The sequence below is a fragment of the Mustela lutreola genome, chromosome 17 (genome assembly GCF_030435805.1).
Source record: "Mustela lutreola isolate mMusLut2 chromosome 17, mMusLut2.pri, whole genome shotgun sequence".
In the NCBI taxonomy this organism is placed as follows: domain Eukaryota; kingdom Metazoa; phylum Chordata; class Mammalia; order Carnivora; family Mustelidae; genus Mustela; species Mustela lutreola.
Genome location: NC_081306.1, coordinates 35,328,094 through 35,343,980, shown reverse-complemented (window position 1 = coordinate 35,343,980; position 15,887 = coordinate 35,328,094). Strand labels below are relative to the sequence as shown.

General features: G+C 56.1%; 1 protein-coding gene across 5 annotated transcripts in view; it reads left to right on the top strand.

Moving 5' to 3' along the window:
• MAD1L1 (mitotic arrest deficient 1 like 1) overlaps positions 1–15,887 on the top strand; it is a 311,419-nt gene that overhangs the window by 137,181 nt on the left and 158,351 nt on the right. The window contains exon 1 of one of the 5 annotated variants that reach the window (XM_059155786.1): positions 11,466–11,646. The exons of the other annotated variants lie outside the window; for them this stretch is intronic. Coding sequence (XP_059011769.1) covers positions 11,569–11,646 — 78 coding nt within the window. The 5' untranslated portion in view covers positions 11,466–11,568. Of the gene's footprint in view, positions 1–11,465; positions 11,647–15,887 lie in introns of those variants that run through there. 5 annotated transcript variants of the gene reach the window in all.

Below are 15,887 nucleotides of genomic sequence, written 5' to 3'. Positions count from 1 at the left end.
GGGCTTGGGCATGTGTCCTCTTCCTCTAGGTCCGGAGGGTGGCCTGTGTGTGGGGCCTTGGTTTTAGCCTGCTCCCTGCTGTCCCCACCCCGTGTGCCAGAGCATAGCTGCAGGCCGCACCCTGTCCTATCCCCACCCTCGCCCCCAGTACAAACCTGAGGCCCCCGGGCCACCTGGGGCTCTTCCCTGTTTTTGGACTTATGGACTGTATGCCCTTGTAAAAGGTTTGCGACACATATGTGTTTACTTGAGAAGCATGTGAGAAGCCTGTGACTCACGGTCAGTGATGAAGGACTAAAGAGTTCAATCTCAGTGCACTTACTTGGAAAGTTTTAAAAAAATTAGTGATAAAAATTAGTATGAGTAGGACCTCCCATTTTCCTCAGGTTCCTGGATTGTCCTGTGCACACCCTGGATCACGGGCTCCCTACACGGAGGTGACCACCTTAGGGCTTCCCGACTGTGGTGGAGGAGCTGGGCCTCGGCTATCAAACAAGCCTGCTAGCCGCCTGGTCGCTGCCATCACTTATGCTGTTCTTGGAAGGGGAAGTGGACGGCGTCCTCTCTCATGTCCCCTGCATGCTTCCATCTCCATGTAGCTGCACTTCGATCCTTCCTCCTTTGAGGTTGGCCCTTTTGGCGTCACGGCCTGTGGCTGCCTGCTCGGCCCACACCGGTGTGGAAGGCGCTCAGGGCTGAGGGGCAGGGATGGTGTGTTCTCCACCCTCGGCTTGGTTTCTCAGATGCCTCTCTGCCAGCAGGTGAGACCTCAGCCCCTAGGCCCCTTGAGACACTCCTAGCACAGGGCTTCTCCAGTGACACTTGCTTGTGAGGCCTGTGTGCCCTACCTAGCTGGCCATGTCCCCATGTCCTGCATGGGTCCAGACTCCAAGCCGTCCCACAGGGTGGGGGCCAGGAGGCTGGGGCTATCTTCATTTGCACTTTTACTATTTTGTTTATGGGGCATTTTTGCTTGAGTGTTGAATTTCTGAAGTACAGCATTGAAGTATTTTCTGTCTTGCTTCCTGAGGTCCTGGGGTGGGTGCTTCCCACTGCTCCTCAGCATCCTGGCTGCTAGGGTCTGAGGCATCTGCAGCAGGGGGTTTTTGGCGAAGAAGCCTGAGTGTCCTCACTGGGAAAGCCCTGTGCAGGCCTACTAGCGCCGGGCCGGGGGGGCGTGTGTGGGGGGAAGGAGTGCCCACGCAGCCCTGGTGGCCAGAGGGGCCCGAGTGCCACGGGCAGACCTTGGACTCCTGTGTCCCTGTTCACACCGTAAAACCCCCTCCCATCCTGTGAAGATCTGCTGTCTTTTTAACTTGGTTTGGAAGAGATCACAATCTTTGAATGACCTGACCCTGAGCAGAGACAGAGCTGCCAGTGATAGTAACAGTGGTGACAGTGGTGGCATTGGTGGTGGTGGCACTCAGAGTGTGGTTCCTGGCCAGGTGCCTCTCAGGTGCCACTGCTCTGAGGAGCCACACCTCCTGCTGCTGCTGGACCTGCTGAGGGTCTCAGGGTACCCAGATGCCCTTGACCTCCACTGGCTGCCCTTGGCCTGAGGCTGCTCCGCTATAGGCCTGCTGGGCCATGTCTGCATTCTGGGTGCCCCCAGGCATCTCCCTGTGGCTGGCTTTTGCTCCCTGACTTGTCCTCTCTGTGCCAGCCCAGAGAGGGGGTCCAGAAAGGTGCCTGTGCCCTGAGTATGTGAGAGGGACCCCGGGCTCTCACTCTGGGAGGGGGCTCCTCACAGCCTCTATGTCGGGGAGGGACCCTGCACCTTCTGTCTTGGGGCGGGGCCTTTCTCACTCCAGGCTGCCTCCAGGGGGCTTGGGGACACCAGGCACTGAGCTGTTCCTTGAGACTGTCTCCACCACAGGGTGGTTCCTGGCGTGCAAACTTACCATAGGCTGTAGCAAAATCCAAGGCTGCAGTGGCCTTTTGGGTGTTCCATGAGGTGGATGCGACTTGCACCAAGGTTTGTCCTGAAGGAGAGGATGTGGCACATGTGTCCCTGACATTGCCCTGGGACTCCTACTGCTGGGGGTGTGGAACCACCGTTCTCCTTCCACGGCCGGCTGGGCTGCCCCTTTCTCCTCCTCTCTCCAGGAACGGGAGGCCCTCTGTGACCCTGGCCCTTGGCTGCCCTGGGTGGGTGGCCCCCCAAGATCTGTCCCTGGCTGTGTCAGGAAGCGAGTCAGCACTTGGGCTGGGGCCTGGCAGCTGGGCTCCCAGTGTCTCCCTTCTGGGGGAAGAGCCTGGACCTGAGGCTTAGAAAGCCCAAGTTGTAACTGAACTCAGGGGCTCTGTGCCTAGGGCTTCTGCCTCGGGACACCCTGCCTTGGAACCCTCACTTCCTGTCCTGGGTGGGGACATGCTTGTGGCCTGTCCCAGGACAGGGCAACACCATCTGAGTGCTGGGGAAGGCTGTGTGATCCTGAGCCAGTGCTCACGCCAGGCCAGTGGATCGTTCAGCACACACTTGCCATCAGCCCTGCTCTCAGAATCACCCCGCTCCAGAGAATCACTCGAGACCTTCCTAGGTGACACAGGGGAGAGAAGCAGGGAATCCGACAAATGGTAGCTCGGCTATGCCTGCACTCAGTGGTTGAGAAGCACACATGGGCTGGATCGTGCAGAGCCCCTGCCCTGGGCAGAGCCGAGCTTATGGGGTGGGGGGATTGCCTGGGCTTGTGTGGTGTGGCGGTCGCCAGGCCAGCCCCTCATGGTGCATCAGCAGTGTGAGAACAGGCTGCTGGTTCAGCACGCAACATGGTGAGCTGCTCGTCCATGCCTTCCGGGCGGGGCTGGGTGTGGTGTGCTCCAAGTTGACAGTTATGTTTGCGTGTCTGTGTTACAGTAAGCCAACGGCAGACACCCAAATGAATAGTAGTGACGGCTGACCCCTGTCATGCTGACGGATTTCCCTGAATGCAGTTGTCCTTGGAACACTGTGGGTGAGGATTGGCAGAATCCCATTTTGTGGGTGAGGAGACTGGCTGGGAGCTCCTTCCCGCCTGTCCCTGTCGCTGCTTCCTCGTGTCAGAGACTGCGTGTGTGAGTGTGTGTACCTGTGTGTGCTGGGGTGTGAGAATGTGTATGTTACTGTGCACATGTATGTGGTATGTGAGTGTTCATGGAGTGCCGCCGTCTGTGTGCATTTTATGTGTGCACTGTGTGTGCACGCGTGGTTGTGTATGTATGTGTGAGTGTGCATGTGTGTTTTCTCTGGAAAGCCGGCTGTTTGATGTAGTTGGCTACTTTTCCCAGGAGATCTGCATGGAACATTAGGCCCAGAAGATGAGGACCAGCCCTCGCTGTTGTAATAGTTATTAAGTAGCAATAAAGTGGGATCTGTATTTACAGACCCAGAGTGCACTCAGACTGGAAGGTATTAAATATCATCCATCATCAAATGGAAAACAGTCAAATGCGGGGAGAGTGTTTCAGAGTCAATAATCTTTTGGTTAACTTCGCCCATAAAGATCCAAACTGCCCCTGATAAACCTCTGAGGAGGAGGGAGGGAGTTCTTGCAGACCACGGCGCTCCCAGCACGGCTCCAAAGTCAGGCCCACAGTGTGCCACATCTCTGGGCTTGCGGTATTGCCCCGGGGGGGACTGGATATCCACCGTGGCCTCATGCTGTGGCTCTGGGCCAAGACAGAGGCATCTCTCGGTCCCTTCCCAGAAGTCTGGTTGCTTGCTTTTGCCATGGGTCATTCCCGGCTTACACTGCGTCTAGAGAACAGGGAGAAGTGACACTCACATTGGCCAGCAGTGCCTGGGGCTTGGGGAGGGGGTGCTGGCTGCTGTCTGCCCAGGAGGGTGGTCTCAGTAAGGAGAAGCTTGGGAGGACCCTTGGGTCTGTGGTGGATCGCAGACCCTCCCTCTGGCGGCCCCCTCCTTCACCGAGGCTGTGTGTCTCCTCTGGACCTGTAGGAAGGTCGTGTTCACATGAGAGACCATGTGGTGTGCCCGGTGCATGGCTTCATACCCCGGGAATTCAGAGGGGAACGGTCCAGTATGCACTTTGTGAGGGAGTGACCGTGGGCTCCACAAGGCTCTCTCTCCTCTTTTGCTTGGGGCTTAGGACTGGCTTCCGGACCAAGGGCCAGTGATGCCCGCTCCTTGCCTGACCGGGTACTGTAAGTAGATGTAAGTGGAAGCCAGAGGTGAGTGTGAGGCCACTGTGTAAGCAGGGAACTGTGTCATGTCTGTTGTGTGTTAGTTCTTGTCAGGGACGTCAGGCCTGGGAGATGTTTGCATAGCTTATGGATGTGCTTTCCAGCTAAAGGGCTTGGTTTCTGGAAGAATGTGGGAGAATTTAGACAGTTCCTGAGTTTGCCCCTTCTAAAGTTTTTATTTTCTCTAGACCAGAAGTTTCAAGTGAGCGTTACTGTGTTTAAAGCTTCTTTCCTTGTCCGTCAAGCCTCTGGCCAAGAAGCGGGGTGGTACCCTCACGGAGCAGCCACTCTGATGGCCCGAGGAGAAAAGGACAGGACCTCCTGCTGCTCTGGGGTTTGCAGGGTCCCATCTGGGGCTGGGAGAGGCTGGCCGGCCCCCTGCTGCGCACAGGAAGACAAGCTTTCCGGCCCAGGCAGCCTTCAGATGGTGACCGACTGTGAGAAGCTGTGTCATCGCAGAGTGCTGTCCTTGGAAGGCAGTGCCCCCCACTCTGAAGGCATGGGCAAGTGGGCAAGGGGGAATCTCAGCACAGCCCTTTTTGCCGGCAGACCGCCCACAGAGCCACAGAGTCTCTGGCTGGAGCCCTCGAAGAGCCAGGTGGGGGCTTCCTGCTTCAGGGACGCAGGTCCAGCCCTGAGCCTGCCCCCTGCCAGCTGGCCCTGCAGCTCCTTTCTGCCATGCAGGACCCACGCATCCAGTGTGGTCTTGGGGGGCTCATGCATGTGGTCTGGGGTGCTGCACACTGCAGGCAGCACTCTCCTGGGGGGGTGTTTTGTCCTCCCTTGGGTCCCCCAGGAGAGTAATGTGGACTGTCTTCCTGTTGTGTGTCCTGTGCTCCCCAGAGCTGAGTGCTTGGCCTGCAGAGTATGTGTGGGTGTCTGTCTGGCCAAGTACGGCAGCTTTGGGGCGACACATGATCTCCCACTTGGCTCTCCCCTCCCTTCCTTTGAGGGATTCGTAGGGATTCGGGTTGCCGTTTCCCTTGCTCTGGGGCTTATAGCTCCCACTCGGGGATGTCCTCTTTGCTGGTGCTCCCTTGGGGCTCTGCACTAAGCTTTTACAGAGGGCTTTATCCTCAGCTTTATGAAAGTCTCTAAATAAATTAGATCCATTGGTTAGGCTTTGCCAGTGATTTTTATTAACCTCCGGTTAAAGAAATATTGCTAGTTACAGAAGCGTGATTTATTCCTGTGTAAGCTGGCCTCATTTAGCCACCTGTAAGCCCCCGGGAAGAACGGCTCCGTATCGATGCGAAGTGCTAGGCAGTAATGAGAGGCATATGTAAGGAGAGGGCTTGGTGGCTGGAGGGGCTGGGAACCTGTGTTTCAAAGGGACTTTTCCCTTTTGTATGAAATAACTGGGGAGAATAGCCATCTCACTGCAGTGCGGGTGGAGAGCCAAGCCCTGGTCATGCCTCCATGCAGACTCTAGACCCACATCCAGGGACTGAGTTCCAGATGTGGAGAGCAGTGCAAACTGGGGGCGCTGAGGTCATGGGGTGGGTGACCTTCCCTGTCATCCCTGGTTCCTGGTGGCCCCGCCCTGGAGACAGTGATGCTACCAGGCAGGCTTGGAGGCCCGGGCTCAGATTCTGTGTGGCTTGGGGCATAGGACCTCCCACCTGAGTTTCTGTTTCCTGTGTGGGATGGAGGGGCGTGGGGTGGAGGGGCATGGGATATGGCCCCTTCCCTTAACTTCCCTCCTCTGCATTGGGGACATGGAGGTAGTAACCCGTGTGCCTTTGATACGGGAAACGGTGCTTGTCATCCTCCTTCCCTGCTGTGCTTGTCACTCAAGCAGGTGGCTTCCGTGCACACACTGCCTTCTCTTCTTGGTGTAACCTGGTGACACTGAGCAGGACAAGTGTACACCGCGCAGGCTGTGGGGCACCAAGGATGTCGTGGCTGGAGCTCAGGAGCCCGTGTCAGCCCCGATCTCCAGGCTGCTGCCTCGGCTGCCTCTGTTACTAGACCGAGTTTGTAAATCCTTGTGGGTAAAATCCAGACTGCGCGCCAGTCTCTTTGGGAGTGCTCATGTTTTTAGGGAACCATTCCAAGCACATGGCTTCTTGGTGGCGCCCTGTGGCCAGACCTGCAGCCCTGTCATGGTGGCGTGACTCCCCAGAGTGAGTGTGTACGTTCGGATCTGGCTCAGTGGGTGTGCTGCGTGGGATCCAGACATGGTCCCGCTGGGCCCGACGCCCTCTGCCGCCTCGGGAGGAGCTGATGGTCAGGGCTTCTCTGATGGCAGGTCAGCCCCGTGTCAGGGCTCGGCAGCTGCCTCCTTAGAGCCGTGCAGGCCACTGGCCCTGATGGCCCTCAGTGTTTGCTGCAATTCGAATCCTCTCGCGCCTGCCCCGACGTGTGCTTTCTGCTCAGCCCGTGGCATCTGGCCGCCTTGGACCCCTTGTCTTCCTCTGTACCTTCTCACGTTGTTGGAGCCCCTGCTGCCAGACTGTGGCCAGCAGTGACCCAGGCTCCCGCAGAATCGCGAAGCCACATACTGTGAGCCCAGCTGGACCCAGTGACTCAGCCTCGAAGCCACTGCCACCTCCCTGTTGCCTGCAGAAGGAGGTGTGTGGACCTGTCCGGAGCCAGGTTCTCCGGGGCCTGTTGGCTATCCGCTCCCACTGCCGTGGGCTCAGCACTGTCTCTGTGTGAGCGTGCTGTGTGTTGGCGAGGCCGATGGGACCTCCCCGCACACTGTATTGGGAGAGACCTCAGGACCCAGAACCCTGTGTCTGGGCAGGTGGGCTTGGTGGAGCAGCCCAAATTCCAGGGGACAGCTGTGGCTCGGCCTTTTGTGGGCCACATACCAATTGTCCCTTCTGCAGGCGGGTCCTTGCAGACACCCCCAGTGCTGTCCTGGCAGGACCCCCCTGGGCCAGGGAGGGCCTCCTGTCAGAGCAGATTGCTGCATGGCTTTTCAGAGGATTAAAGTTAATTAAAGAGCTCTTCCTTGCTTTCATTTCCTTGTATCTGCCAGCTATTTACATGCTAATGCAAGCCCTGCCGCCCAGAATGAGGAAGGTGTCAGCTCCAGGCACCTCATCATGCAGGAAAACAGTGGGAAATGAGATGAGCGCTCATTTATAGATTTATATTGTGTCCCTATGGGTAGTGAGAGGTGTGCAGATTCAAACACATTTGAAAGTCAGTGGCACAGTCTTTTTTTTTTTTTTTTAATATTTCCTGAAGTGTCTACAAGGCTGACTTGAATTTTCTCCATTAAGGCCGCATCTTACGCTGCATAATTGAATGCATTATGCATGGTAATCTCTTTGCATAAGCAATTTTATAAAGAAAGAGGACGCAGAAGAAAGTGGAGTCCAAACTTTGCAAGTGCAGCTCTGTCCTTGCAGGCAGCCCCGTTTCCGGGGTGAGGGGCTTTCCGCCCAGGGGGCCAGCTGGTGGCTGCGTTTTCTGGCTCTTAGTACAGCTCTCCAGATGGAGAAACCATGTGGGGTGCGTGGGTGACCTGTGAAATGCGTGTGGGTAGATGAGGGAACGCGGCTGCCATCACAGGCCATGCTTGGGCTGCAGTGTCCAGAGGTCTTGGGGGTGTATCTGTGGAGGGGGGGTGTGTGTGTCATTTTCTTTTTCCATAACCACACCTTTTACAGGGGGATCGTCCTCCCTGACTTTTGTCCCTGTGCCTCGCTGGAACAGAGCAAGTGAGTTTCTCCTCCAGCTCTCCCCTCCCCCTTGGGAGCCTTGGTGGTCAGTGGCATCTTCGCAGCATGGAGGTTAGTACTATTTGATGGAGTCCTACCTTCCTCAGGCAGAGAGTGTTTCGTGGTCCATCACTAAATTAGATGCCTTCAAAGCCCTTCCTCGTCTGGTTGAATTCACACATTGGGAATGTCACCGGAGAGCCTGAGCAATGCTGGACACTGTCTAGTTACCAGAGCGAGCGTCTGGCCAGCTGGTCAGCTGCAGTGCCCAGCACCGAGCTTGCTGAATGTTTGTAGAGAGCAGCTAACACTTTGCTGTCTAGGAGGATGGAGAAGTCGTGTCTTCTCCTGCTAAGCACAACTAACAACCCTCGACATTATATGTAAAACAAACATAAAAGACACAGGAAGGTGGTGGCTGGAGACCTCGGGACCTAGGAAACACCCTGTGGTGTTTTGCTTTTTTTGTCTTATCGCACGGTTGGAGCTGGAGGAGTCACCCGGACGCACCAGGGGCCCTGAGCACCTGTGGAGCTGGACGCGTTAGACCGTAGCTGGAAGTATGAATGAGCCCGTGGTGGCTGAGCTCAGTAGTGGAAGGCAGGAGCTGTGGGAGGTGTCCCTGAACCTGGAGACTGAGCAGTGGGAACCCGCCAGGTGTGCCCCCGCACGGAGCAGTGCATCTGGAGAAACACGGCAGCGCCATCTGAACAGAAGCCCAAGCTCACACGGGTGTCCTCTGCACCCCCAGGACAGGAGAGGCAGGGCTGATGGGCCTCCCAGCGACGACAGAGAGCTGCGGGTGGCTCGCTGGTCTCTTCAGTACGTCAGGCTTTTTATTTCTTCCTGAGTCAGTTTTGGTAATTTGTGTCTGTGGGAATTTGTCCATTTCACTAGATTGTTGGCGACTCGGTGTCTAGTTGTTGATAACATTCTTTTATAGTTCTTTTTATTTCCATAAGGTCAACAATACTGCCTCTGTCATTTCTGCTTTCAGTTACCTGAAGCTTTTCTGTATTTTTTCCCAGGTTGGCCTAGCTAAAGGTTTATTGATTTACTGATCTCTTTTAAAGAGCCACCTTTTGGCTCTGCTGATTTCTCTGTTGTGTTCTGCACTCCTTTTTGCTTACTTCTGCTCTCATCTTTATTACTTCCTTTCTTCTGCTTGCTTTGGGTCAGCTGATATTTGAGGAAGATGCAGAAGCAGTTCGGGGAAAGAAAGATGGCCTTTCAGCAGGTCTCCCTGGAGCACTTAGACACCCACAGCCAAAAAACCGAACCTTACACTTCATATAAAAAGTAACCACAAAATTAAATGTGGAACATAAAAGTACAAACCTTTTTTGAAAAAAAAAAGAGAGAAAATTTTCAGGGTCTAGGTAAAGAGTTCTTAGACCGGGCCATCGAAAACCCGATTCGTCAAAAGGAAAAGTGATAAACTGGACTTTGCAATGGCAGAATGTTCTGCGCTGTGAGAGACCCTAGTCCCGACTGCAGAGAGGCGTGCAGACAGCATGTTTGCAAGCCACGTGTCTGACCGGGACTGTTAGTGGCTATGTCTGAAAAACCCCGAGCCCTCCACAGCAGCGAAAATCTAATTAGAAAACTGGCACGTACAGATGGCGGATGGGTGTAGGAGAAGGTGCTCAGCACCGAGAGCCGGCAGGGAGATGCAAGGAGAACCACAGTGAGGGATCGCTGCACACCTCTGAACGGTTAACATAAAAAGTGGTGACAACCCCAAGTGCTGGCAAGGCTGCGGAGAAACTGGATCCCTTGCTGTGCTGGTGGACACGTGAACGGGCACAGCACTCTGGGTTATAACGTCTCCGTTGTTGAAAGCTCAACCACAGTGACCAGATGGCCCAGCACTTGCACTCTGGGCATTTATCCTGAAGAAATAAAACTGACGTATGGGACTGTTCCTGGCAGCTTTATGCGGACCAGCCCTGAGTGGAGAGAATGCCAGTGTCCTCTGGCAGGTGGCGGTTACACACGGTGGGAGGGCCTCTGGGCTGGAGTTGGTCGGACCGTCTCTCTCCAGCTACTCCAAGCTACTGTGATTCCTTCTCTCCTCCTCTGTGCCTAGGCATTTCCATCCTCGGGTGCTGGCATGGGTTGTGACCTTTCCCCTCCAGGTCTCTGACCCCTTGTGGAGTGGCCCCAGTCAGCATCGTGAGGGCTCCAGGCAGATGTGTCTAGAGGTGCCTTGGAACCCTGAACCCTTCTAAAACCTAGAATGCCTCTTTTGTTTTTTGTCTTTGATTATAATACTGCACATTTGGGAGCTTTCAGATGCTCCAAAAAAAAAGTATGAAGAAGACCTTTTAGAAGACCTTAATTCCTGGGGCGCCTGGGTGGCTCAGTGGGTTAGGCCTCTGCCTTCGGCTCAGGTCATGATCTCAGGGTCCTGGGATCGAGCCCCGCATCAGGCTCTCTGCTCAGCAGGGAGCCTGCTTCCCCCCCTCTCTCTGTCTGCCTCTCTGCTTACTCGTGATCTCTCTCTCAAATAAATAAATACAATCTTAAAAGATAATAAAAAAAAAAAAACTAAAAAAAAAAAAAAGAAGACCTTAATTCCTGTACCCAGAGGTGGCATTGAAATCATGTTTTTACGTTTCCTTCATTTCTTCCTTCCTCCCTCCTTCTCCTTTGATCGAGCCATTCATTCATTCGTCTCTCCATCCTTCCGCCCATGCATCTGTTTATCCAGCCAGCCAGCCAGCCACCTGTCGATCCACCTGTCCGTCCATCCATTCATCACGGGCTGGTGACCGTAGGGCCAGGTGCTGTGGGGTCAGCTGTGTTCCTGCAGGTGTTCCAGGTATCAGGAGAATGGGCATGAACAGGACAGACAAGACCTGTTTGTGTCCCGTGTTTGTCACTTAACATTTATCATGACAAATGCTTGGTCATTAAACAGTTTTTGAAAAACGATTGGAAATTTAGACTATTTTTAATTTTTTATTAGTTTTGGTGGTGGGAACAGCATCCTTGGATGTAACTTGTGGCCCCATCTCTGACTCATTTCTTTCTTTCTTTTTTTTAAAGATTTTATTTATTTTTTCGACAGACAGAGATCACAAGTAGGCAGAGAGGCAGGCAGAGAGAGAGAAGGGGAACCAGGCTCCCCACCAAGCAGAGAGCCCGATGCGGGGCTCGGTCCCAGGACCCTGAGATCACGACCCAAGCTGAAGGCAGAGGCCCTAACCCACTGAGCCACCCAGGCGCCCCTCTGACTCATTTCTTAAGATGTGTGTCGGAGCCTGGAATTCCTGGTTATAGGGGAGGAGCACTGCTGGGAGCCTGGGTCAGCGTTGCTGGCTCAGCGCACCTCCCCTCCAGCAGGCGTGTCCGTCAGCACTATCATCAGCAGCTCATGTCATGTTGCTTTGCGTGAGAGATGGATCTTACTGGATTTCTGTGGCCCTTGCCCAAGACTGCATTCAGTCCTCTCCCGTCTTAGACGACACTGTTTTCCAGAGGAGGGAGGAGATTTCCGGGGATTCGGTAGCTTGCCAGAAAGCATTGCCAGGAAGTGGGAGAGCCAGATTTGCAGCCCGAGTCTAGTCCCCCTGCAAGGGGAGGGCATCTGAGAAGCAGGGAAGGCCAAGCAAATGAAGGGTTTTTGCAGTCACATTTGTACTGTAGTGCCCTGTGGCTGCCCTGTCGTGCTCTGAAGAGTCAGCTGGCCACTTGAAATGTCTGTGCCATGTCGAGCGCTCATTGCTGTTTGAACCGTGTGACCTTTGCTGCTGAAGGAGTCGGTGCCCGCTGGCGTGGGATAGAGGTGAGGGGGGCCTTTAGTCAGATCCCGTCATGGTCCTGCAAGCCCCTGGGAGGTGAGCTGCCCCTGATCCGGGCTGTGACTCGGCCATGCAGGCCTCCCTCCTGCCTGTCCCGCTGCCTATCTTCAGGAAAAGGAGAGCCAGGGGGTGAGGGGGCCTGCGGGGGTGCTCCGGCCCGGGATGCAGTGGCTTCTCTGCCTTGTGGTGATGGAGCCGGGAGGCTGCCGCCAGTGCGAGCAGCTGCCTTGGCTTCTCTGAGTCCCTGGTGAGTCCCTGGGCTGGTGTCCCCAGTCCCGTGGAGCGCCGCTGCTTTCGTTGCTGAGGGAAGTGGGGGTCTGTTTTTCTCCTGGCTGGGCTCCTCTGTTCTGTGACCCGTTTGTTCTCCAAGCCTCAGCTGAGTGGGGTGAGAGGAGCTTTTGTCCCTAAGTCCTCCAGCACTGCCACCCTGTTCGCTGGCTGGTGGGCCTGGAGGGGCAGTTGCACACAGAGACATCGGCACAGCTGTCCCCTCGGGAACCAGCCCCGTATTGGGCCTGCTGGGCAGTGGAAGGGCAGGCCTGTAGCTGGGAGCAGTGTCAGCCTTGTAAGCACCTGGAACAGGGACACTCAGTGTGGAGATGCAGCCTCTCCTTTGGCTCTGCTCGAGGCCAGTGGCAAGAAGCCATCATGTGTGATTTAGAAAGAGGCCAGAGTGCCCTGCAGGGCCTGACTGGTCCCTCCATCTCGAGTGCCAGTGCGGGCCTGGGGGACCCTGGGAAGGGCCCGTGACTGCAGCATGTCGGGGGTGGGGGGACACGGGCAGAGGGGCCATGGGGAGAGGTTCTCTCCTTACCCCAGAGGCTGGAAGGGTCTGGAGACTTGAGGGCCGAGGGAGTAGCTCGCCAGCCCTCCTAACCTGTGAACCTCACAGAGCTGCTGCAGGGATATTGAGGCAGCCCCCCCCCCCCCCCCCCCCCCCCCCGCCCAGCAGCTGGCCCCCATGCTCTTGACCACGAAGGTCACTCACTGGGAGACTAGGCACTGACAGAGCCCTTCCGCCAAGTACTGCGAGTCTTTCAGCAGTTATATTTTTAACATCTTTTCCTTGCCGAGTATTGTCTTGGGTGTCGGAAATTCAGCCGAGAAAGACAAAGAATGAAGGTCTCACCTACCCCGTGGAGTCGCCGTGTGGTCAGGGAGGCACAGAGAGTCCTGACCTAAATAGGAAGTTGTGATGATGGCCGGATGGTGGGCCACAGAGTGTGTGGACGGACCCCCCACCCCAGCAGGGCCCCTGTCCTGGGACGCCCCTCTCCTGGGATATTCCCCCCCCCCCCCACTGACCCAAGCAGGCCCCTGCCCTGGGACACCCACTCTAGTGGGTCCCCCGTCTTGGGCCGTCCCCTCAACCCACCCCGTCCTGAGCGGCCCCAGTCCAGTGGTTCAGTGGGAAAAACCAGGCTTGTATTTTGCTGTTAAATGGGCAAAGACACTCCAAGAAGGTGGGGGTAAGAATAACTTGATTTTATGGGTTTTACATAAATGACCCTACTTGGTCTTAAACATAAGCCGATGAAAGGAGATTCCTCCTGTTTCCTCGCTGACAGAACCGAGGCTCCTGGCAGAGTCACTCACTCACGCCTGCCCTGGTGCCACGTGGGGCCTGGAGTCCAGGATCTACCATAGACGTGGCAGTGTGAAAAGCTGAAAGCGGGCCTTTTCGTTCGTTGCTCTGTCCTGGGGACCCGGTGGTCGGTGGCCCGCGGTGTTTATGGGATGAGTGAAGGTGGTGGATCTGGGTATGAGCTTTCTGGTGTCCTGGGCCCTGTGGGGCTGTCAGCATGCGTGTGCCGAGACCCTGATGGCATGAGGCCACGTGGCCAAGCTGCAAGAGCAATGCATGGGGTGGGGGTGTCCTGCAGACCCAGGGGTGGAGAGGAACCCGCGTGTGGAAGTGGCGCTGCAGGGTAGAAGGTGGGGCTTGGAGAGTCGCCTGAGCCGATGCCCCTTTGCTGTCCTTCTGGAAAGATGCCTGACGCACCCTGCCGTCCGGGCTGGTCCTGTTCCTGGTGTGCTGCCACAGGCTTCTGCCTAGGCGTCCTCAGCCCCACCTCCCCCATGTTTTCTCCTTCCTGGCCCTACTTGCTTTTTCAGCATTTACTTCCAACTCTTTCCCGCGCTGAGGTCTAGGAGAGCAGGGCTTCTTGTAGAGCTACTCTAAGCTCAGGGGGACATCCCTGCCACTGGACACGAGCTAACTTATTTACTTACTTTCTTTCCAAGATTTTATTTGTTTATTTGAGAGAGAGAGACAGACAGAGGAGGAGCCAGGAGGAAAGGGGGAAGCAGAGCTCTTCACTGGGCAGAGAGCCCGATGCAGGACGGGACAGACACTTAACTGACTGAGCCACCCAGGCACCCCAGATGTGAACTTTCAATTGAGGGTGCAGAGCAGCGCGGCCTCCGTTGGCCTTGTTGGGGATGCATCCCAGTGACGGGTCCTTGAGCTCGGAGCCCCTGTCTAGATTTCTGTCTGGTCAGCAGAGCAGTGCTCCGAAGGCTGGTCTGGCAGGGGGAGCCCCTCCCTGAGCTCTGGGGTCAGCTCCTTGGGGAGGGCCAGGTGAAGGGACAAAGCCTGTCTAGTGTCTGATCTTCTCGTTTGAGGATGGACTTTTAAAATTAGAAGTAATTGGGTCATGTCCTGTGTCCTGGAGGCACGGGGTTTGGTGCTTTAGTGAGTGGTGAAGACCTTGGGGTCACTGTTGCCCGTGACCTTCCTATGCTCTGTGATCCCAGGGACATGGACTAGGAGCTGTCATGGAGCCTAGGTTTATAAAATGTGTCTCCATCCTGGTGTCCATGCCACCTTCAGCACGACAGCTGAGCCTCCTGCCCCTGCTTCCAGCATACCTGAGCTCAGGTCTCAGTGCCATCATGAGCGCCTAAGGACCCTGGTCACGTTGAGCAAGTTCAGGAATTCGGTAAGCCTGTTTCCTCACCTGAGAGGGTGAGCCCCTGCCTCCCCGGGCTGTTCCGAAGATGGCATGACGGACTGTCGTATTCACTCGCATGATGGCCGAGTGGATATTTACTGAATGGCTGTTAGCTTTGGGGCGCTGTGCCAGGCACTGGGCACCCCGCAGTGAAGGAGAGGGCCAGTGAGCCGTGGCGTGCAGTCACCATCTCGCTGGGCACCTCGCACGTGGGGAGTCCACCTGAGCTCTGGCACCCATGCCGAAACGTTCCAACGGGGAAAGCCGGCCCATCTTTTTCAGCTTTTGCTTTACAGCCGTGGGGGAGGACAGGGCTCGGAGAGGGAGGGGCCACTCTGACTCCGGCAAGCTGGCCGGGACCCCAGTCATCAGACCATCCCTCCACCACCCAGCTCCAGTGAACGGTGCTTGACCCAGAGCCAGGCCACGGCAGCTCGCGCTCTACCCATGTGGCCCCCCCACGCACGGCACGGACGCAAGGCTGCCTGCTTGGATCACCTGCACGCGTGTACCGCGCTGCTGTCAGGAGCGATGGCCACGGACGCGTCCTACACCCACCATAAATGAAATGCAATTTGTATTAGGGAGTGTGAAATCTCAGTAAAATTGCTTTGGGAAATCTCAGTTGATTCCTGCCTCTTCCATAAGAGGTGTTGTAGGGCTTTTCATTGGGAGGTTGAGACTGCGGGAACGCGGCTGGTGGTGAGGATGCGAGCAGCAGGTTCCCCCTTCCCCTGCCTGGCCACAGTTGCTGGCCGAGGATGGGCTGGGGAGGGCCGTGGTCTGTGCTGGGGCCGGCTCCTGGCCTCCTGCTGCCGTTGGGGGACGCCCAAGGATCTGGTGGACCCACCCGGTGTCAGGCCTGCCCTGTGCCCGCCAGCCTGCAGGAAGGAGTGCTTGGCCTTGCTCTCCGGGTGGTAAGGTGAGCCGCTCCGAAGACTGCAAGGAGTCACAGCAGCAGAGAAGGTGGTAGGACCCAGAGGCGGGAATGAGGTGTCATCAGGTGTTTGCTGTCAGGTGTGGTGGCCATGGGCACAGGAGGTCCCGAGGCCCCTGGAGACTGCTGGGAGTGGAGTCTCGGGCCTGACTGCTCCTTTGTGTTGAGATGGGGACAGTGGTGTGTGGGATCATGGGCCAGCTCTTCTAGTGGACCCACCAGGGCGACATGGGTGTGTTTAGAAGCATCTCACCAAGCCCAGATGAAGTTTCTGCTGCTTTCTTGAGCATTCTGCTGCCTGTTGTGGAAGCTTAGCAGTGCCCAGCATTTGTAC